This window comes from Microcaecilia unicolor, chromosome 8, assembly GCF_901765095.1.
Source record: "Microcaecilia unicolor chromosome 8, aMicUni1.1, whole genome shotgun sequence".
In the NCBI taxonomy this organism is placed as follows: domain Eukaryota; kingdom Metazoa; phylum Chordata; class Amphibia; order Gymnophiona; family Siphonopidae; genus Microcaecilia; species Microcaecilia unicolor.
Genome location: NC_044038.1, coordinates 50,766,295 through 50,789,118, shown reverse-complemented (window position 1 = coordinate 50,789,118; position 22,824 = coordinate 50,766,295). Strand labels below are relative to the sequence as shown.

General features: G+C 43.1%; 1 protein-coding gene across 1 annotated transcript in view; it reads left to right on the top strand.

The window, feature by feature from the left end:
• MSS51 (MSS51 mitochondrial translational activator) overlaps window positions 1-22,824 on the top strand; it is a 100,077-nt gene that overhangs the window by 56,232 nt on the left and 21,021 nt on the right. Inside the window, exons 4-5 of the mRNA XM_030212645.1 lie at window positions 1,858-1,982; window positions 8,629-9,192. Coding sequence (XP_030068505.1) covers window positions 1,858-1,982; window positions 8,629-9,192 — 689 coding nt within the window. The remainder of the gene's footprint in view (window positions 1-1,857; window positions 1,983-8,628; window positions 9,193-22,824) is intronic.

Sequence of the window (22,824 nt, the reverse complement as noted above, 5' to 3'; positions counted from 1 at the left end):
TGCATGGATTGTTTTGTGGACCAGAGTGAAAATTTTGAAGGCTATTCGTTCCTTGATTGGTAGCCAGTGCAGTATTTTGCTTAGGGGTTTAGCACTTATGTATAGCAAGTATAGTCAGTTTTTCAGTATCAACATGGGTTATGCATGTCCATTATACAGCATGTGCATTATGGGGAAGATTCTATTTATGGTGCATGGAAATAATTTTTGCCTAAGCATATTCTATAAGATTTAGGCACGGTATATAGAATATGCTTAGTTGATATCCCAGTGCCTAAAACTACACGCATCCATTTATACCAATGAAAATGTGGCATAAATCCCTGCGCATAAATTTACGTGAATTGGGTCATATTCTATAATAATGCACGTAAATTTGGGAATACCCATGAAATGCTCATTTCCCCACCCATAGCCACACCCCTTTTGAACTGCACGCTTTAGAATTTAGGTGCAGTTCATTACAGCATACACTTAGTGAGTTATGCGCGTAAATTCTCATTAGTGCCAATTAGTGCTCATTATTGCTTAAGTGCTGTTAGCAATGCTGATTGGCTTGTTAAGCCAATTAAATTACTCACATTGTTATGAAATATGCTTAGATTTAGGCGCAATATATAGAATCCGGCAGTATGTGTGTCATATAGGACAGTAGATTGTACACTGTCACTCTGTCCCTACAATATTGATCATCATTCTGTGACTTGAGGTGGGGGCAGATGTTATGCAAGAGCAGGACAGACAAAGGGAAACGTGAAGAGGGATGGAAGAATATGGAGGTGAGGTGGACATGATGAGAGGAGAGGGTTGAGAAAGGAGGTGGTATAAAGAGGGGGAAATGAAGAATATATGAACAAGGGGGAGAGGAGAGAGGAAATTGATAATAGTGGGAGGAGGAGAGGGGGAAATGATGGAGTAATGGAAAAGAAGGGCCAACAACAATAGGGAGAAGAGGAGAAAACAATGGGAAGGTGAGGTGGAAAAAGATAGTAGAAGGGAAGAAAAGAATGAGGAAATGTGAAGATGTGGAGGAGAACGAAGAGGAGAGTAGAAGGTAAAGGGGGAAGGGAAAAAGGAAGAGGATGATGGGGGAGGAGACATAGAGGAAGGAGATCGAGGCGAAGAGAGCAAGTCTGGGCAGAGACAGAGATGGTTTAAGAAGATGGAGGAATGAGAGGAGAGGAGAGAAAGAACTAAGAAGAGGATGAGGGACAAACAAGAGACCATGGAATCAAGATGGAAGTGGGAGGGTCCTCCTCCCCTCTGCCAGGAAAATGACTATGGCCCCGGGAATAAGGTGAGAGAGTAACAAGGCCAGGAATAGCCACTACCTCTGGAACTCAAAACTGCTGTACTTGCCAAAAATGAATCTGGCCATCCTTGTGGTGTCTGTACAATGTTACCTAGTAGCAACAGTAAAAGCAAGGAGGCACAGGATGGTAGTGGGTGCTTGGAGGTAGGAGGTGAGGCATTGGCACACAGAGGGAAGAAGGAAGAGAAGCAATGGTGGAGGTTCACTAGGCATGTTGATGCCCTTTCCAGTCTACCACTCTAAGGAGCCCCCTTTGTTCCATTCCATAACAGTTTGCACTGACTTTGTACCGACCTTGCCCTACTTCTCAGCAGCACTTCCTACTGGCAGGTAAGGAGTCAAACAAAAGTCTAGTATGAACCTAAATGAATTAATTTCAGTTTAGATGTGTAGACTTTGCCTAAATGTTACATCTGGCTTTATTTGGAAACTCAACCATTAAGTAATGGAAATGTCAAGAAAATCCTCTTTTTCCTGTGTCCATCTATTTCTTAGCACTTCTCCCTTCACTCTTTTCCTCACTGTCTCTTCTTACTCTCTCATAGATGCCAGAATGTGTATTACTGCAGCTCAGAGTGCCAGCGAGCAAATTGGTCTGGCCACAAAAAATTCTGCAAGAAACTGAAGCTGGCAGCCATTGACCGGCTTGTGGAATGGCTGGTGTTCACGGGTAAGAAAGAACCCCTGCAGGAGAGTTAATTAATTAGGATGATGTTGAGCATTTACAGATGGGATATTGTGGTGTATGATAAGAGAGGAGTGGCCTAGTGGTTAGGGTGGTGGACTTTGGTCCTGAGGAACTGAGTTCAATTCCCACTTCAGGCACAGGCAGCTCCTTGTGACTCTGGGCAAGTCACTTAACCCTCCATTGCCCCAGGTATAAATACGTACCTGTATACAATATGTAAGCTGCATTGAGCCTGCCATGAGTGGGAACACGCAGGGTACAAATGTAACAAAAATAAATTTTTGAGTAAAGTTGTGACTGGCAAGCCAGTTCAGTAACTCACCAGCTGTGCACAACCATGACAGAGGACCCAGGTGTGATTTCCAGAACAGGTCTTCTGTTCCAACTGTGCTCTGCCCAAACTCCACCCCTGAACTTGCCTACATTGTAAAAATATATGCCTTCTTGCCACTGTGTCTAGTTTTATTCGCATAACCCCAGGGTAATTTTATTAAGGCTCTTCTACGTACATAGAAGGGGAGGGGATAATTTTATAAAGCATTTATAAAGGACGCAAGTAAACCTACTTAAAATGCCACTTACAAAATTACCCCTTGCATAAAAGTATAATGATATCAAGAACATGTGTACTTTTATGCAACTCTAGGTGTGTGGGGGGTGAATTATGGGGGGAGGCGGGAGCACAGGTAGAGTTGCAGTGTACTTCAGCTTTTGCATAATGTGCAGCTGCTGGCAGAGGATTGATCCCCTATCACTACCATCTACTGCCTATACTGTAAACCTCTGCATGTTTAATATGTTACTACTTTGACTAATTCTGTTTTATTTCTGTTTTTTTTCTTCTCTGTATATTAATGACTTGCGCTGTAGCTCAGAGCTGCAGACCTGGAGACCTTAATTCCATGACCTGTATTGTGACATTCAGCAAGTAACTTCAGTTCCTTCTGCTATAACTGATTGTAAATTTAAGAGTATCTTAAAGCCTGGCTCTTCTCCCAAGCCTTTAATACATAGGGTGACTGACTGTACACCCATTCTGCACCTGAACTAGATTGCTACAACCACTATATTAGTTCCTTTTATCTTGCTTAACTGTACGAAGAGATTGCCTTGAGTTTTGCCAACTATCTAATTATCCCAACTAACTCTGTACCACGTATCTTGTTCCCATCATTTATCTGCGCTTGGTTCCTAAGCTATATGGAAGCTGTATTGTAGAAAAGCTTTAGCATCAGTTCTGTTATTTGAACCTTCTAATGCATACTTATTAGGTGTATCATTAGTATTGTGCTAACTTAGTATTATATCTCTGGTATTTGAATTTCAGTGCTGTTAAATGTGTATATTTTTGATACTGTTTCACGGTAGTTCTATTATTAGGTTTCAATTTATTGTTTTCAAGTTTACCTCATTTATTGTATTTATGTTTATACATGGTCATTTTACTATTGGTAAGAAAATTGTAAGTTTTATGTTAAAACTGTTCCTGCTATAAAGGCGATTAATAAATCCCAATAAATAAAGTAAATAAATGCACAATTAGAACTGAGCAGGAAAACATGCAGCTCAAGAAACAGTCAAATTCCCTAGTGAGAGAGTGTAGAAGAATTGATGTTGTAGTAAAAAAGTGGACAAGCATGGAGCACAGGCCAGTGAGCAGATCAAAGGGACTTCTACAGTGCGACGATACTTGGGTGCATAGGAGGCAAGGCCAACATCAAGAAAGCATGAGACAAGCACAGAAGATCCTTAGCTGTGGCAAATGGGGGTAAAGCTGGAAATCAAGTCTTTGTGCTACTCAAAGCAGAAGGGGAAATCAGCAGATTAGATGGGTCTGATGGTCATTATCTGCTGTCATTCTGTGTTTCTATGATGTGGACCTTGCTTATGTATTAAAATGTCTCTCTTCCTTCTTCTCCCCCTCCCTATTCCTTATGTCATAAGAACATCAGATTCTAGCAGGCTAGACCTACAACCCCTCCATCTGTTGAAACTGCTTCTGAGCAGGTGTAAATGTCCATGGCTTCATTCTTGCTTTGATTGCAGCAGGTTTTGTGGGCAATGTTGTAAAGAACTATAGGTGTCAATGTGTTTGTATGAAATAGACCCCTCCTTAGCCTCCCACTCTAAACAATCTTTTTTATAAAATTATTCTCTAATTAAGATATCATTTGCAGTGTCCAGGTGTGGTAATGTCCAAGAGATTGTTTTCTCATTAGTAAGAGGCAGGGTTACTGATTTCACTGCAGACGCTGAACATTTTCATTTAAGTTCTACTACTACTACTACTTATTTCTAAAGCGCTACTAGACGTACGCAGCGCTGTACACTTGAACATGAAGAGACAGTCCCTGCTTGACAGAGCTTATCAGGTCGCTTAATATTAGAGACGCAATCATGCCAGAAAGAGTCAGATGAAAACAGGACCTAGACTGGCACCATAGTTATAAAACTATTCTCTAATCAAGACATCATTTGCACTGTCCAGGTGTAGAAATGTCCAAGAGCTTGTTTTCTCATTATTAAGAGACAGGGTTACTGATTTCACTGCAGACTCTGAACATTTTCATTTAACTTCTGAAATCAGGTTGCATAATATTAGAGATTCAATCATGCCAGACACAGTCAGGTGAAAACAAGATCTAGACTGACACCATAGTCCTTATTTAGAACATCACTGGAGGAAAATTCAGACAAAAGGGTCTTGGACCAATCTTAGCTCTTGTCCAGCTAAATCAACATCTGACACTAGACTCAATATTGGGCAGTGAGGAAATGCCAACTTGTTTTGTAATTAAAGTGGAGAATATTCATTCATTTGGAGCTGGAGTAAAAGTTGAAAACTCTGATCTCTTTGAATTTGATAAAAGGTAAATGTCAACATGCTATGAATAGCTTTCAGATGTTAAGCACAGATGAAGCGAGAAATGTTCTGAGCAAAATGAGACCAACAACCTATCTTTTAGACCGTCGTTCAATCAACATTGATATCTCCCTTAGAGGTTACATGCTTTCTTGTTTAAGAAATGCATAGAAAACTTTCCTTTGACCCTGCTGTTTGTGATAATTATAGACTAGTGTCCAGTAGTCCCTCGTTCTTGACAAAATTGATTGAGTGCATATCAGACTCTCAATTCCAATCTTTTGGGATAGAACAGGAGTCTGGAAATGTTTCAACCAGGGATCAAAGGAAGTTATATTTATCATGAAACTGTTTTGGTTGCCCTGACAGATAACCTGCGGCAGGGGACCTCAAATCCAATCCTCGAGGTCCACAATGCAGACTTGTTTTCAGGATTTCCACAATGAATACGTATGAGATATATTTGCATCCACTGCTTCCATTGTATGCAAAGAGATCTCATAGATATTCATTGTGGAAATCCTGAAAACCAGGCTGGGTTGTGGACCTACAGGGTTGGATTTGAAGACCCCTGAGCAATGGTGTCAGTTAGATCGGGGGGGGGGGGGGGGGGGGGGGGCTCATCACTACTTTTATTTAATGTATCTTCAGCTTTTGACAGAGTGGTCCATTTCATTCTGTTGGAGAGAGAAACAAAGCTGAGCTGTGAGATTCTAATCAGCCACTAGTTGTTATTTGTTCTTTTAGGAAGAGTTCAGAATGTGATGATTCGTGACTTCATCTTCATGGTTTATAGATTGTAGAGTCCCCAGATTCTGTTCAATATTTACCTTCAACCTCTAGTGACAGCATTACAAATTTTAGTCTGATTCGCCATATTATATGCTGACAATAGGAGCATCTAATTAGGAGAAAATCATTCAGACACTATTGGCACCTTAATCAGCGTTTGACAGCAGTTTCAGGGTAGTTGCAGGCGGTGCACTGAAGAGCCAGACTGAGAGTGAATGGGTACTGAGTGTGAGTGTTACTGGAATGGCAAGTTCTTCCCTGACTCGTAGTTTTCCTTGAATTCCAAAAGACAAGTTTGCAATTTGAGAGCAACCTTCGCCTGTGTTTTAAAAATGCACTCCCCTATTTTAGCAATTGCTATGTGATCCTTAGCCAAACCACACAATTATGCATTCATTAGTCATTTTCTATTGAGGCTATTGTGTATTATTTTTTTTATTCTGTATGCTCTAATTTTGAAATGAAAACTGTATGTGTGATTTATTGTAATCTGCCTTGCAGGGCTGGTGTTTGACTGTCAGGGGCTCAGAGCAGACACTGGAGAGGAGGCCCCAAAAGCTAGCCTTTAGTTTATGCCTTCTTCAGCTTGAGGCAGGCTTGGGTACCCCCTCTAGTCTGGAGGCCAAGGCAATTGCTCTGTTTGTCACCCCTTAAAGGAGGCCCCCTTGCCTTGAACTGTATTTTGTTAAGCAGAATACAAATGTCCAAATTAAATTACATTAGTGCACTTTGGTCCCTGTTTTCTGAAGTGCATTAAGTTTTTGCACTTTTCACAGGTTAATGGCCAAAATTAATGAGCAGCTACTACAAAGCCTCTGTTTTAACTGCTGGGAGTGTCTGCAACATTTTGCCTTTCAGATAATATTGAGAAACATTCTTTATTGTGTAGTAACTGAATAGCAGACAGCAGGATGCAGTAGCTACAGGCATTAACTGTGCCTTGCTGTCTGCTGTGTTAACAACATGCAGTAAGCACCTTCATGTTAGGACAAATGCAAAAAATAGTGTGTAACTGCTAAGATGCTATGCTGTTAATACGGCACCCATATTTACCTTTAGCATATACTAACTGCCACATTAATAGCTATCACGGCTTATAAATAGGAATTTTTTAAATGTAGAATGTAACCAGGTACCTCTAAGTGCAGCCAAGGATAGAACAATCTCCTCCAGCCACAGGCTCCCGGTACAGTCAAGAAATAAATGTCCACCAGCAACTTCAATTTTAAGGACTTTATTCCATGCAGGTTTCTAGTAGACCTGATACACAGTTCCAACAGCAGCATTCACCTTCAATCTTAAGCACATATAAGCCACCTGAAAGTATGTGGCAAATAGTCCCCTTTAAGCAGTAGGCTATCAGCACATACCAGGATTCAATACAGGCTCACAGTCAGCTCCAGCCTGGGCTCTTTATCCAGTGCACAATAAACAGTAGTTCAGTTCCAAATAGAAGCAGTCCATTCAATTCATCATCCCAGTTAAATCACAAAGCAGCAGTTTCTACCTTCTACTCTCTTTACCTTCAGGAGAGTTTAATACTTTAGGGACTCCTCATACCCAAGGGATTTCACCCTGCTTCAGCTTCACTGGTAAATTCAATACTTTAGGAACCTCCCTTACCCAAGGATTTTCAGCCTGCAAATACTTTTGGGGCTTCCTCACACCCAAGGGATTTCAGCCTAGTCAGTACTTTAGGGACCTCTCTTACCCAAGCGTTTTCAGCCTGCAACTGCTTCTCTCCTCTGGGACTCCTTCCCACCTGCCTAATAAATCCCTGGCTTCTGCTCTTACAACCAATCATTCTCCTTCCCTTAGCTTCCCCCACACCCATACCAGCTGAGTTAAGCATTAGACTAATGATGAGCTCCTGCACACAGGGTTTCCTAACTCTCTTTCCCCCCTAGTGGCAGCCCATCTACACATCCTGCCAGTTTACACCGATGTCTTCTCCCATTGCAGCTAGGAGTCCAGTCCGGGTTCCTCATCTCACCCCCTGGCTCCTTGCATGCAATGCCTTCTGGAACTTGTATTTCAGACTGAAACTGCCTTAACCCAACTATCCTGGATGTGACTTTATCAGAAGAATTACCAAAGAAGCTTATTTACAATTTCTAAACAGTATAGAAAGCTGCTGCCAGGGGAGGTTTCATAGAGAAAAGGTTATGCTGCTTCTCAAGGAGCTACACCTGTTGCTAATTTATCTGTTTATTTCACTTCTTATATATCACCTGCAAGACTGAAAGCTATTGAAGTGGTTTACATTCAGGTACAAACTTTTAGAGGTCCATTTACTAAAGTGAATTGGTAAATAAAGAGGTTTAAAAAAAAATAAGATCCTCTCTATGAAGAATATATCGTAACTTTCTTTTCAGATACAATTTTATGTGGCTCATAGTGTCTGTTCATAATTATTCACAAATATTATTTGCACCTTCACAGACCTCCTTTTTAAAAATATTGATACAAGATAAAGATATTTGTTCAGTAGAGCACTTTATTCAATAACAAAACCAACAGAATGGTCAATATTTTGCCTAACACAGTATCAACAATTAGAGAGCTCAGAAGCAGACCAGAAACTGGCTGGCTTGGCCCTTCCAACCAAAATGGTGTTCAACTGCCTCTGAATAAAGATGTTTTGGGTATAACAGAATAGGTAATGGGGCCAGTTTTAGTTCCTGTGGCATTTGTGCAGAAACTGGGAATAGAACCCTCCATGGCTGGGGTAGGCTCCCCCCCCCCCCCCCCCATGATTTCTGCAGTCAGCATTACCCTGAATCAGTGGGGCTCTGGTGATTATTATTTCTGGGTAAGACCCACTGCTCCTTCCTTACTACATTATCCTCTTCATCTTTAAATAGGTCAGTCTCTATTTTGTACTTTCTTCTGTTATATATTGGTTAAAAGGCTTCTAATGATCATTCTAATGACCATGATGCTTCATTTTCTTCTAATCTTCTGATATCTCAGGTGATATCCCCTTTCCTGTGAATCCTTGGACGAAGCACATTTCAGAAGTGAGGAGCTGGGAGGAGTGGTTCTGTATGCAAGAACATCTGGAACAGAAACTCGGCTCTATAATGACAGGGCATTATATGAGTCTACTGTGGTCCAATGCAGGTAAACCAAAGCCAGATGATGGAGAGCTCCTAGAGTCTATCAAACGTCTGACATCTGATTTCCTTTCACGACCACTGACCATTGGTTTTGGTCTCAATGCTTTCCATGTAGACACCTGTACTGGACCCATTACTGTGCATGTGGTGGGGGCATCCCACATTGAAACTCTGAACACCAGGATCAGTGACTATGATGAACTAGCACAAATGTTTCCAGGGAATCAAGGAATTGAAGTAGTAATGGTGGGGCCTGAGGTGACTGATGGACCTATCATGAGGCCCCCATTGGCAGCATTTGGACCTAGAGGGAAAGTCTATCTGAGTAGTTTTAAGGGCCTTTACCATGACTTCTGGGAGACACTAGTGGAGAGTCAACAAGCAGCACGTCCTAACCTTGTGGTGGGATTTCATCCAGGTAAGATGATACCTACCCAAACTTTATATCAAATTCAAGTTTTTTGTGGAGATACTTTGATTTGATTGAATTTTATTAATTTAATATTCTACCTTTCATAACATTATCAATTCAGATTACAAGGAAATAGATTAACATATACAGTATCACGTGTCCCATAAAAATCAATACAAATAGGACTGTTCACATGCTAATCAAAAACAATTGGCCTCTAGTTTAGACCATCTTTATCTGTAAACTTGAAAAACACAAGTTCTGATTTTTCCATAAAATGGAGGTAATTATTCTCCTTCTTAAGCACTATAATGCTCTTGTTGTTATAGAGATGTGAATAAGTTCAAAACACAGAACATATAGGTTTGTCAAAAATAGTAAAAAGTCATACTAAAAAGTAAAGAAAAAGCAGACAAAATAGTGACTACGCATCTGCAGAGATGCCAAGGGTGACCCATCCCAAAACTAGAGATTTACCATCACAGTGCTAAATGCTTTGTAAAATTCTGCCATTAAGCCATCAGGGCCTGGAGTTTTATTAGGGGCCAGAGAGGAGATAGCAGAGATCACTTCCTGTGTGGAAATAGGAGAGTCCAAATGCTTTTAAGTGGTATTAGAGAGAGTAGGGTAAGAATTTAGAAATATCTTGGATAGACCCTTTTGCTTCAGATTTAAAAAGTAAAGAAGGAGTTGTCATATTTATTTATTTATTTATTTAATTATTAGGATTTTTTTACTGCCTTTTTGAAGGAATTCACTCAAGGCGGTGTACAGTAAGAATAGATCAAACATGAGCAATAGACAATTACAGCAGAGGCTCGCTTGCGGGTATCACATCATGTAATGTCTTTTGGAGAGGATGCAAGGACCGTTTCTGTACCATAACCAGGTCTGAATCCAGATTGACGTGGATCTAGCCAGTTACTCTTTTCTAACCAGTCATTACGTTGAACACAGACTATTTGTTCTATGAGTTTCCCTAGAAACGGGATGTTGGATACTGGTCTGTAATTTTCAAGTTTGTCCTGGTCAAGGTTGTTTTTCTTCGGTGGACCACTGCCCTTTTCAATGCTGTTGGTAGCTGCCCATTAGAAAGAGAGGTGTTCATAATTTTTGTGGCGCCTTCTATGAGGCCCATACTTGCCTGCTGCACTATCTTTGATGGGCAGGGATCGAGGGAGCAGGTAGTAGGTCGAAGGTCTCTTAGGATTTTGTCAAAGCTCTCTTCTATCATTGGGTTAAAAGTGTCCCATCTGTCTCTGTCAGGAGGGGGCGAGTTTGTGCACCCCTGGCTGACTGGTTGGGGACTGGGTGGGATTGCCAGTGAATCCTGGCGGAGACTTTTAATTTTGTTGGCAAAGTATGCAGCAAAATCACTGCTGTTCAGTTTAGACTGGGTAGACTGGTTCTGTTGTGGAGGCTGCAGTAGGCTATTTACTATACTGAACAACTACTTGGTTGAATTGGCAGCCTGTGCAATGCATTGAGAGAAATACTGTTTTTTGCCTTGGCGGTACTTTGCCATGTGCTTCCTACTGTTTAGTCTGTCTTCATCCAGGCAAGATTTGCACCATCTCCTTTCCAGTTTTCGGCCTTCGCATTTAAAGATCCGAAGTTCTGGAGAAAACCAAGGTGAGTATTTGTGAGTGGGGCATAAGACCTTTTTTAGTGGCATTCTAAATTTTTAATCAGTTGGTCTAAATTTAGAAGGTTTGAAGTATTTTGTTTTCGTTTCCAAGCAATGATGCTAATGATTTCACCCCTAAGGGAGGCTTTATATGCTTCCCATAAAGTAGTAGGAGAAATCTCTGGGGATTCATTTCTAATAAAAAAAAGTCTTTGCTGAAATTGGCAGTTCTAGAGAGGGGTTCTTCGTCAGTTAATACAGCATTGTTAAATCTCCAGGAAGATTTGGAAGGTCTTTGTGAGGAATTGTGGAGGCATAGAGATCCAGCTGCATGATCAGAGAGATGGATTGGGTAGATGGTGGATGAAGTTATCATAGACGTAAGCGGGACAGAGATGCGAAAATCATATAATGTGGCATGAGTGCTATGTGGGGCTGAAAAATGAGTGTAGCTGTCATGTGAAGAATACGTCATGTGTCTACTAAATTTGCATTTGCTAAGAGATTTTGAAGTTCCAGGGGCATTTTCGATTTTGAGGTCTACAAGTGGAGGACCTATCTAAGGAAATTTCCAGAGGTTGATTGAAGTCACCAGTAATTACTGAGGAGCCGGATTGGTGCTGCATTATTGTTACTGTCCCGTCCCGGGCCCTTACCTGGGCTCCCGCAGCGGGGAGCGAGGGTCAACGGAGCCCGCGGGAGCCAGCGCGGCGAAGACGGGCCGCTGACGGGGCCGGCGCTGCCGCGGGTCGGTCCGAGGCCGGCGATCCATTGGAGTGAGCGCCGGCCTCGGAGAGGGGGATACGCCGGCCAAGATGGCGGCGCCGGCGTCGTTGTCTCCCTGCTCTGGGGCGGACCGGCGAGCCAGCTCCGCCTACTCGCGCCGGATTGGCGCATTGATGGGGAGACTCCGCCTGCCAGGCAGGCTGGCCAATCCAGGCGTCCCTTGCCTGCCTAGGCCGGGGGGATTGGCTCCAGCTGTTGAGAGGGGATGGACTGGCGAGAGATTTAAGCAACGGAACGGGAAGAGCCCAGTGCTTCCGTTTCGAATGTCAGAAGCCGACGCAGGGGATCAGGAAGTGTTGACCTTCAGAGACTGTGTTCCTCTTCCAGCTAGCCGTCCTTGCTAGCCACCTTCAGAGACTGTGTTCCTCTTCCAGCTAGCCGTCCTTGCTAGCCACCTTCAGAGACTGTGTTCCCCTTCCCGCTAGCCGCCCTTGCTAGCCACCTTCAGAGACTGTGTTCCTCTTCCAGCTAGCCGTCCTTGCTAGCCACCTTCAGAGATTGTGTTCCTCTTCAGTGCTAGCCGTCCTTGCTAGCTGCCCTTCAGAGACTGTGTTGCTGACTACCAGCCAGGCCGGCCGTCACCCCGCGGTTCCAGCAGTCCTGCTGGCCGCCTGCAGCTGGGGGCTCAACCCTCGGTGAACGGCGGTCACCGCGGGTGAAGATTCGGGGTGCGCGGCGGTCCTCTGAGGTCTCACCGGGCCTCAGGGAACCTAAGGGCTCACCAATCACCGGAACAGGACAGTTAGGTACAGAGATCTAATGAATTCAGGATACTCAGTAATAGCATCATATACATTGACATGTGTAGTCAGTGGAGTTAATAGTAGCACATATTAAGTACCATCTACCATCTAAGTCTGACATATTTTTTGTTATTGTAGCATTTAAGGACATATGAAATAGTGTAGATACACCTCTTTTTTATTAATAGCTGGAGAGTGAAAAGCTGTAGAAAACCTTGGAAAAATACTTATTACATTCTGTAAGTGACAAATGTGTCTCTTGTAAAAAATTATATCAGGATGTTAAGTTCTTAAATAGGTAGAACTTTTCTCTTTTTCAATTGGGTGATTTAACCCATTAACATTAAAAGTTACAATATGTAAATGAGACATGGATAAGGGCAAACTAAATACATGCTTTGAATATGATGCCCAGATACTAGAATAAAAAAAATAATAATAAAGAGCACAGAAATAAATCTAAGTCCATATGTAGCAGTTTCCTCAATATAAGTACAAGCACAATCCATTGTAACTAAGAGGATTGCTGACAACATCAGTAACAAAGGCATAAAAATTGTGGGTGAGTTTGGACTAGAGTCTGAACGTGCACTGAGTGTGTTCACTCCGATATGAGCCAGGTGACTAAACATAAGTACATTAGTGCATAAGTATTGCCATACTATTGCCATACTGGGACAGACCGATGGTCAATCAAGCCCAATATCCTGTTTCCAACAGTGGCCAATCCAGGTTACAGTTACCTGGCAAGATCCCAAAACAGTACAATACATTTTATGCTGCTTACCCTAGAAATAAGCAGTGGATTTTCCCCAAGTCCATTCTAATAATAGCATTTGGACTTTTCTTTTAGGAAGCTATCCAAACCTTTTCTAAACCCCGCTAAGCCAAATGCTTTTACTACATTCTCTGGCAACGAATTCCAGAGTTTAATTACACCCTGGCATCTTTTTCTCTCTCCTCCCTCTCACACCCTGGCATTTCTTTCTCTCCCCCCTCCCCCACATCCTGGCATCTCTTTCTGTTATCGTCGTCGTCCCCCCCACCACCACCATCCTGGCATCTCTTTCTCTCTTACTCACTCCTCTGCACCATCCTGGCATCTCTTTCTCCCTCCCACCCAGTGGCGTACCAAGGGGGGGGGGGGGGCGGTGGGTGCACGCCGCTGGGGGGTGCCGCGCGCCTGTCCGCTACGTTCATTCTGTGCTCCCTCTGCCCTGGAACAGGTTACTTCCTGTTCCGGGGCAGAGGGAGCATGAAAACGAACAAAGCGGACAGGCGAGTGGCACCCCCCCCCCCCGCCCAGCAGCGTGCACCCAGGGGGGGTTATTTCACCGGGGGTGGGGGGTCACGCTGCACCGGGTAGGCGGGGTGCATCGGCGATCCACCCCGGGTGTCAGCCCCCCTAGGAACGCCACTGGTCCCACCACCATCACCCTGGCATCTATTCCTCTCTCCCCCTCCCATCCTGGCATCCTTTCCTCTCACCTCCCCCTGACACTCCCTTTCCTTCCCCTGCTCCCCAAGGGCCCAGTCAGCATCTCCAATTGCCTGGCTCCCATGGTCTGCCAAACTTGCTTGAGGCCACAGCCACCAGTAGCACTGAACAGATGCTGCAGGGACCTTTCCTCTTCTGCTCCCCCTCTTCTGATGCTACTTCTGGTTTCTGGAGGCAGGGGCAGCAGAAGAAAGGCCCCACAATGGCCAGAAGCAGCGTCTGTTCAGTGCTACCTGTGGTAGCATCAAGCAAGTTGAACGGGTAGAGTTGAACGGAGTTGAATGGGTAGATGTGAAGCATCTGTTTACTCTTTCCAAAAATACTAGGACTAGGGGGCATGTGATGAAGCTACAATGTAGTACATTTAAAACGAATTGGAGAAAATCTTTCTTCACTCAACGTGTAATTAAACTGTGGAATTCGATGCCAGAGAATGTGGTAAAGGCGGTTAGCTTAGCAGAGTTTTAAAAAGGTTTGGACGGCTTCCTAAAGGAAAAGTCCATAGACCATTATTAAATGGGGAAAATTCACTATTTCTGGGATAAGCAGTATAAAATGTTGTACTTTTTTTGATCTTGCCGGGTATTTGTGATCTGGATTGGCCACTGTTGGAAACAGGATGCTGGGCTTGATGAACCTTTGGTCTTTCCCAGTATGGCAATACTTGTACTAAGTTCAGCAGACCGCAGGAGCCAGGATAATGAGAGATGCTAGGCCCGGTTGCTGGAGTAGAGAGGGAAAGGGAGTGAGATTGGCAATCCATGAGAATCTCTTAGTTATGCATGTGAGCTGGAGTAGGGGCCCAGATGCGTGTGTCACGTGCCTAATGTGTGTGTCTTCGTATCTGCATCTGGAGAGAGACAAGTTAGACATGTCGTGATCTGGGAAGGGGACAGAGAGGTGAGCCCTGGAAAGAAAGATATAAACCAAACGTTTTGAGTACCTGGAAAAGGGAGAGAGACATTGAAGGTAGGTGAGCTGAAGTAATGAAAGGTGGGGGAGAATTCCAAAATGAGTTTAATGAGAGACTAAGAAGAGAAAGAGATTTGAGCCAACCATTCTGAGTTCCTGGTAGTAGAAACAGATCCAAGCTGGGTGTCTTCAATTGCCTGGGAGAGAGATCAGATCTGAGTGTCCTGACGTCATGGATAGGAGACAGATATTGGAGCTGGGTAAGTAACAAGAGGGGACAGAGATCTGTACTGGGTGCCCTGATCAATTATGTACAGAATGCAGGAGCAACAGCTGCACTGACCATGGAGTCAGAAAATCACAGACTCTTTGGGTCTCTCTCTCTCTCTCTCTCTCTCTCTCTCTCTCTCTCTGACATTTCATTGAATAAGAGGAAACTGTGCTGGTTCTGGCAGGAGTCACAGAGACAAGAGATCAACATCCACATAGCCATGAGAGTGATGCATGCTGGATCTGGTAGTCTGGAATTGCAAAGGTGCCAAACAGAGAAATAGGGGAAGAGGGAGACTTGCAAAGGGGGTGTTACTGTTGGGCTGTAACTTTGTCATATATTGAGAGTCACAGGATGAGACTGAGAAGGTTTGAAACAAAGGAGACATCCACACATGGACACATGAGAGTTGGTCTGTTAGATCATGAGATTAGCTATGAAACATAACGCTCAACGTTGGTTTAGATTTTCACACCATTTAATTTACTTACGGGGTCTTTTACTAAGCTGCGGTAGCGTTTTTAGCTCGCAGTAGAAATCAGCTGGTGGTAAACGCGAGATGCCTATTATATTCCTGTGGGCACCTCAGCATTTACCACCAGCTGATTTCTACCGCGAGCTAGACACAGTACCCCGACTTAGTAAAAAGATCATCCTACTGGTTTTATATACCGATTTTCATGTTTTCTGTCCTCTTTCCTCTTCTGTTGTAAGATAGATTTCAAAACAAGACCATACATTTATCAGCACTTGAAGACAGTTAAATGCCTTCTCAGTTGCAGCCAGAAGTGTCCCTGAATGAGCATCCTAACCCCAGTGGCAATCAAGTCTTAATAGTCCATACTTACAACAGTGCACTGCCAGTGCCAGTCAGGTCTCCAGCTGTGAGGACAGAGAAGTGAAAGCCCCTCATTGAGTCTGAAGGATGAGAAACAGGCAACAAAAGATTAATGGACATGACAAGCATACAGCTCTAACAGCAGGAGTGCAATAACTTTTCCCTCTGTCTGATGTCCTAGAGTTGCTCTTTAACTCAAGCACTTGGGGGGAGGGGGGGATAGCACTCAGGAGTGTCAAATGGATGCCAGTAGAGCTCCAGCATAGTGACCCTCTGCATGACTACATGGGACAAGTGCCAATAGTGCCAATACATGTGGGTAAGCCCCAGGAGGCTTACCTTCAATGTTGGGAGGAGGCAGGGGGTGGAGGGTGTTACGTGGGAAGAGTCTTAATGTGTGGGGGAGGGTCTTAATGTGCAGGGGAGGGAAGGAAGAAAATAGGGGACATTGGGACAGGAGGGGGCTCGGGGGCTATTATTTTTTGGAAAAAAAAATGTTATGCAGGCCGGAGCAGCCCGATATTCAGCTGGGGCCGCATAACTGTTATGTGGCCCCAGCTGAATATCGGCCAGGTTCGCGTAACCTCCGGCAGCCTGCCCACCCCAAATTATCCCCCGATATTCAGTGTAGGTGTTCGGACATGGCCCGACACTGAATTTCAGGAGATAATTTAGCCGGTGATGATCAGCATTTTTAAAAAACACTGAACGCCACTGGCTGAATATTGGGAGAAAAGAGATTAGGTGATCAGTTCTATAGAATTCACTAAAATTTAGGCACCCAAATACAGTGTAATGAGCGTGAAATTCTATAACAGCATCTGGACACCCAAATTCTGGTTTAGAATACTAGTGTAAGTCAGCATTACCCACTATCATTTAGGCATGCCCGCTTATGCCATGTCAATAGCAGGTGTAAATGAGCACACCTAAATGTGGCACTTTAGTGCATAAATGATAGTATTTTATAACTTATAAGAATGTAAGAATAACCATACTGGTCCAGACTAATGGTCCATCTAGCCCAGTATCCTGCTTCCAGCAGTGGCCAATCCAGATCACAAGTACCTGACAGAAACCCAATTAGTAGCAACATTCCATGCTACCAATCCCAGGGCAAGCAGTTGCTTCCCTCAATTCCATCTCAATAAGACTATAGACTTTTTCTCCAGGAACTTGTCCAAACCTTTTTTAAACCTATATATGCTAACAGCTGTTACCACATCCTCCGGCAACGAGTTCCACAGCATAACTATTCTTTGAGTGAAAAAATATTTCCTCCTATTTGTTTTAAAAGTATTTCCATGTAAGATCATTGAGTGTTCCCTGGGCGTTGTACTTTTTCAAAGAGTGAAAAATTGATTCACTTTTACCTGGGGGCTGAAAAGGAGGGGCAGATGAGAAGGATTCTAGAGATGGAATTGGGAACCAAAAAGAAAGCAGGTGAGAGAAGGGGTCAGGGCTGGAACTGGGGGCTGAAAAGGGGTAACAGGTGGGAGATGCGGTCTGGGGCTGGAATTGGAGACTGAAAAAGGGGACTGGGGCTGAAAAGGGGGGCAGGTGGCAGAAGGAGTCTGAGTTGGAATGAGGTTGAAAAGTGGGGGCATGTGAAAAAAGGAATCTGGGCTGGAACTGGGGGCTGAAAAGGGGAGAGGTGAGAGAAGGGGTCTGGGCTAGAACCGGGGGACTGAGAAAGGGGAGCAGGTAGGAGATGGGGCTGGGGCTGGAACTAAGACTGAAAAGAGGACTTGAGCTGCAAGGGGGCAGGTGGGAAAAGGGTATGGAGGATGGAACTGGAGACTGAGAAGGGAGGCGGGTGGGGGAAGGGGGCATGGACTGGCACTGGTGGCTGAAAAAGGAGGACAAGTGAGAGAAGGGGGCTGAAAAGGAAGACAGGTGGGAAAAGGGGGCTGGTCTTGGAAATGACCCTAATTTAGGAACTAGGAGAAGGTGGCTGGGGATAGCAAAAGGAGACCAATGCTAGAAGATGGTAAAGATGAAAGAAATGGTCTTATGCTGGGGACAGATACAAGAAGGGGCTGATGCTGGTGCAGAGAAAAGGGTGATTCAGAGCTTTCAGACTGGGGTTGGGGTTGGGAGTTGGAGAAGGGATCTAACGATAAGCATGAGAGAAGGAGGCAGTGGGATATAAGGGTTGGGGGCAGATGTAGGAGCTGGGAAAAGGAAGAAAAGTTAACTGGGTTACTAAACAGTTAGATGTGGGAGGGGCGCTAGATGTGGTGTACTTGGATTTTAGTAAAGCCTTTGACAGTTCCGCACAAGTGACTGATCAATAAACTGAGTGCCCTCGGTATGGGACCTAAAGTGACTGACTGGGTTAGAAACTGGTTAAATGGGAGGAAACAGAGGGTAGTGGTAAATGGAGCTTGGTCTGAGGATAGGGATGTTATCAGTGGTGTACCACAGGGATCGGTCCTTGTGCCGGCTCTTTTTAACATCTTTGTGAGTGATATTATGGAAAGACTGTCTGGTAAGGTTTGTCTCTTTGTGGATGATACCATACTCTGTAGTGGAGAGTGTGGATAGCATGAGGAAAAATCTGGTGAAACTTGAAAAATGGTTGGATAATTGACAACTAAAATTTAATGCTAAGAAATGCAAGGTCATGAACTTGGGTTACAAGAATCCAAGCGCACGGTACCATATCAGGGGTGAAGTGCTTCTGTGTACAAAAGAAGAGCGGGACTTGGGGGTGATTGTGTCTGATGACCTTAAGGTGGCCAAACAGGTAGAAAAGGTGTCGCTTGAGTGCATATGGAGAGGGATGACCAGCAGGAAAAATGAGGTGATAGTGCCCTTGTATAAGTCTCTGGTGATGAGAATGAGGGACAAAGGAAGAGGACAGATCTTTGAAGGAGGTGAGAAAAGATAGAAATAAGGAAAGTTAAAGGACAAAGGAGGTGAGAAAAGGTAGAAACTAAAAGGATAAGACATAAAGAGACTAGAGCTGGAAAGGGGATGAGTGACAGGAAAGGAAGTGGGGTTGGTAAGGGGTGAGAGGCAGACAAGATAAGCTGGGGAGGCAATGAATACAGGGGGGTCGAAATGGGAGACTAGAAAGTGGGTGAAATACAGCAAATAGCAGACAGGAGGAAGAATAAGACACAGGTAGAATAGGAGAACTAGGTAGGTAAGTGCAGGAAGAAAAAAGCTAGTAAGTAGGTGAACAATGGAAACAGAGTTGGGTGGAGGGAGAGAAGGAAGAATAAATTCTAGTTGCAGGTAGGTTAAAAAGGCAGATGAGAGAAATGAGACAGAAAGATCAGAGTCAGATATAAAAAAAGAATGGAAGAAGACAGTCAGTGAAAAGTAGAAAATGGAAAGTATATCCTAGAAAAAAGATATAGTAAAGAGAAAGCAGGATCAACCGAGAGGAAAAACGAAATGGTCATAAGAACATAATAGCCATACTGGTTCAGACTAGTGGTCCATCTAGCCCAGTATCCTGTTTCCAACAGTGGCCAATTCAGGTCACAATTACCTTGCAAAAATCCAAATAGTAACATCCCATGCTACCAATCCCAAGGCAAGCAGTGGCTTCCCCCATGTCTATCTCAGTAACAGACTATGGACGTTTCCTCCAGGAGCATGTCCAAATGTTTTAAAACCCGGTTATGGAAACCACTGCTACCACTCCTCCCACAATGAGTTACAGAGCTTAACTATTCTTCTGAGTGAAAAAATATTTCCTCCTATTTGTTTTAAAAGTATTTCCATGTAATATCATTGAGAGTCCCATGGTCTTTGCACTTTTTGAAAGAGTGAAAAATCGATTCACTTTTACCAGTTCTACACCACTCAGGATTTTGTAGACCTCAGTCATATCCCCCCTCAGCTGTCTCTTTTCCAAGTTAAAGAGCCTTAACTTCTTTAGCTTTTCCTCATATGAGAGGCGTTCCATCGCCTTTATCATTTTGGTTGCTCTTCTTTGAACCTTTTCTAATTGTGCTATATCTTTTTTGAGATACGGTGAGCAGAATTGAATGCAATATTCAAGGTACAGTTGCACTGTAGAATGATACAGAGGCATTTTAATATTCTTGATCTTATTTACCATCCCTTTCCTAATAATTCCTAGCATCCTGTTTGCTTTTTTGGCCAGAAGATTTCAGCATATTATCTACAGTGACACTTTGGGTGCTGACTCCTAAGGTGGATCCTAGCATCAGGTAACTATGATTCAAATAATTCTTCCCAATGTACATCACTTTGCATTTGTCCATTTTAAATTGCATCTGCCATATGGATGCTCAGTCTTCCAGTTTCCTAAAGTCTTTCTGAAATTTTTCACAATCTGCATGTGTTTTGACAACTTTGAATAGTTTTAGGTCATCTGTAAATTTAATCACTTCACTTGTTGTTCTGATTTCCAGATCATTTATAAATATGTTAAAGAACACCTAGTCCAGATCCTTGCGGCACTCCACTATTCACCCTCCTCCATTAAGAAAAATAGCCATTTAACCCTACCCTCTGTTTTCTGTCCAATAACCAGTTCCTACTCCACAAAAGGACATTGCCTTCTATCCCATGACTTTTTAATTTTGTCAGGAGTCTCTCATGAGGAACTTTGTCAAACGTTTTCCGAAAATCTAGATACATTACATCAATCTGCTTACCTTTATCCAACAAAGGTAAAAAATATATATATATTTTTAATATTTAGAGAGATTAGATGTCAGATTTGAAAACATGGATTTCTTTGTATTTTGTTCTGTACAGGAGGAAACATGTTTCTCTTTGTTTCAGTGTTCCGCTGCTCAGTCTGGTTTCATGGGTTTTGAATATTCATTTTGTCTAGGTATTTGTTTCTAATCTGTAGTCTCTTATTTTTTTTACTAGGTGACTAGCGTAAAACAATAGTGTTGCATGGATGAGAGGGTGATCAGCTATCAAAAAGCATGGAAACTGTGGCATACAAGTGATAGGAGGACAGTTAGGCCTGCTGTCAAAGGGTTTAAGAATCTATCTAGGAGCTCACATTGGCTCCTTTGAAAATTTACTAGGAGCCTAGGGTTGAGTTTCATTAAGCACCTAAATTTAGGGGGGGGGGGCTACAGTAGTGGATTTAGAGTGGGGAAAATTAGGAGCATAGCATTAGTTTTCAGCACTAAGCAGCTAATTTAGGAGCTTAAATCTAGGCACTTGTATTGCAGGCCTAAAATTAGGTCCTTAAGTATTTGGATTCCTATATGTACAGTAGGTGAATTTCTAGCTGAAAAATTAGTCCTGTGTTTGTCTGAAAACAAGTGCCTAACCTGGTAATCTACTTCCAAAGCTCAGATTCACTCTGTTGTCCATTCATCCTTTTTTGCCCTTCATTGTATCCATTCTGTCCGTCCTTTCCTCTACTCTATATGCTCCCTTGTCCTGGCTATAGTTGTCTCTTGTATTGATTACTGCCACTCTATACATAAGTACATATTGCCATAGTGAGACAGACTGAAGGTCCATCAAGCCCAGCAACCTGTTTCCAACAGTGGCCAATCCAAGTCACAAGTACCTGGCAAGATCCCAAAACAGTACAACAATATATTTTATGCTGCTTAGTCTAGAAATAAGCAGTGGATTTTCCCCAAGTCCATTTTAATAATGGTCTATAGACTTTTCCTATAGGAAGCCATCCAAACTTTTTTTAAACTGCTAAGCTAACCACTTTTACTGCATTCTCTGACAACAAATTCCAGAGTTTAATTACACGTTGAGTGAAGAAATATTTTCTCCGATTCATTTTAAAATTTACTACTTTGTAGCTTCATTTTGTGCCCTCTAGTCCTAGTATTTTTGGAAAGAGTAAACAAGCGATTCACGTCTACCCGTTCCACTCCATTCATTATTTTATAGACCTCTATCATATTTCCCCATAGCCATCTTTTCTCCAAGCTGAAGAGCCCTAGCCGCTTTAGCCTTTCCTCATAGGGAAGTCGTCCCATCCCCATCTCTATATGCTGGTCTTCCTCACTAATTAATTAACCACTTCAGCTAATCCAAGCAGATACTGTCAAACTCATTCACTGTACACATCACTAGACCATGTCACCTCCTCTCCTCCGCCTCAAACACTGGCTCCCTGTTTCTGCCAGCAGCATCTCCTTCAAACTGCTTATGTTAGTCTTCAAATGTCATTCTCCCACTGCACCTGCATACTTGAACAAGCTGTTTATTCCCTATTGCCCTTCACACAGTCTCTGCTCTTCCTCTAACAACCTTCTCTGTGTGCCGTCACCTTTGGCTGTACATCTCTCACTCTCATGGGATACTGCTTTCATGTTACTTAGGCTCTAAGCTATGGAAGTCTCTTCCCTCTGCCCTCAAAGCACCTATGTATTTACAGTCATTCAAAGCGCTACTGGTCTTTTTTTCTGATTCTTTTGACTCTGTTTCATAATGTTCCAATCCCTCCTCTGCCATCTGCCCTTCACTCCTTGCTTTGTTACTCTTATCTGTAAGCATTGTCTTGGGTCCAGACATAGACCATATTTAGTGTTTTGCTGTTTCTAGGAACCTAATATATAATGTTCAAAACTGTCTGCAATAGTCTCTGCAGATCATAAAACGTGTCTTAAAACTATATTGAAAACCAAGTTATATCAAGATACAAAAAAGAATTCATCTTAACTATCATATAAGGGCAGTCAGAGGAAGGACATACCTCACACAGCTCTGAACAGATGAAAGACGCCATCTCAAAACCGGAAGGAAGCTCAGCCCTTTTAAACCCAATTTTAAACCCATTTACAGATAAGTTGAAAATACTTTCATAATACCCTGTTTTGGATTATCAAAGTTGCTGAAAGTGTTCGGGATATAAGAAAATGCTTTCATCCTGTCAATGTCCTTACAAAAGTACAAGCTCCAGAACTGAACAAGTACTGAAGCCAGAGTCTCACTAGTAACCATAGGAGCCAACTTTTCCAAATTTTGGGGGGTGCTAAACCCAAA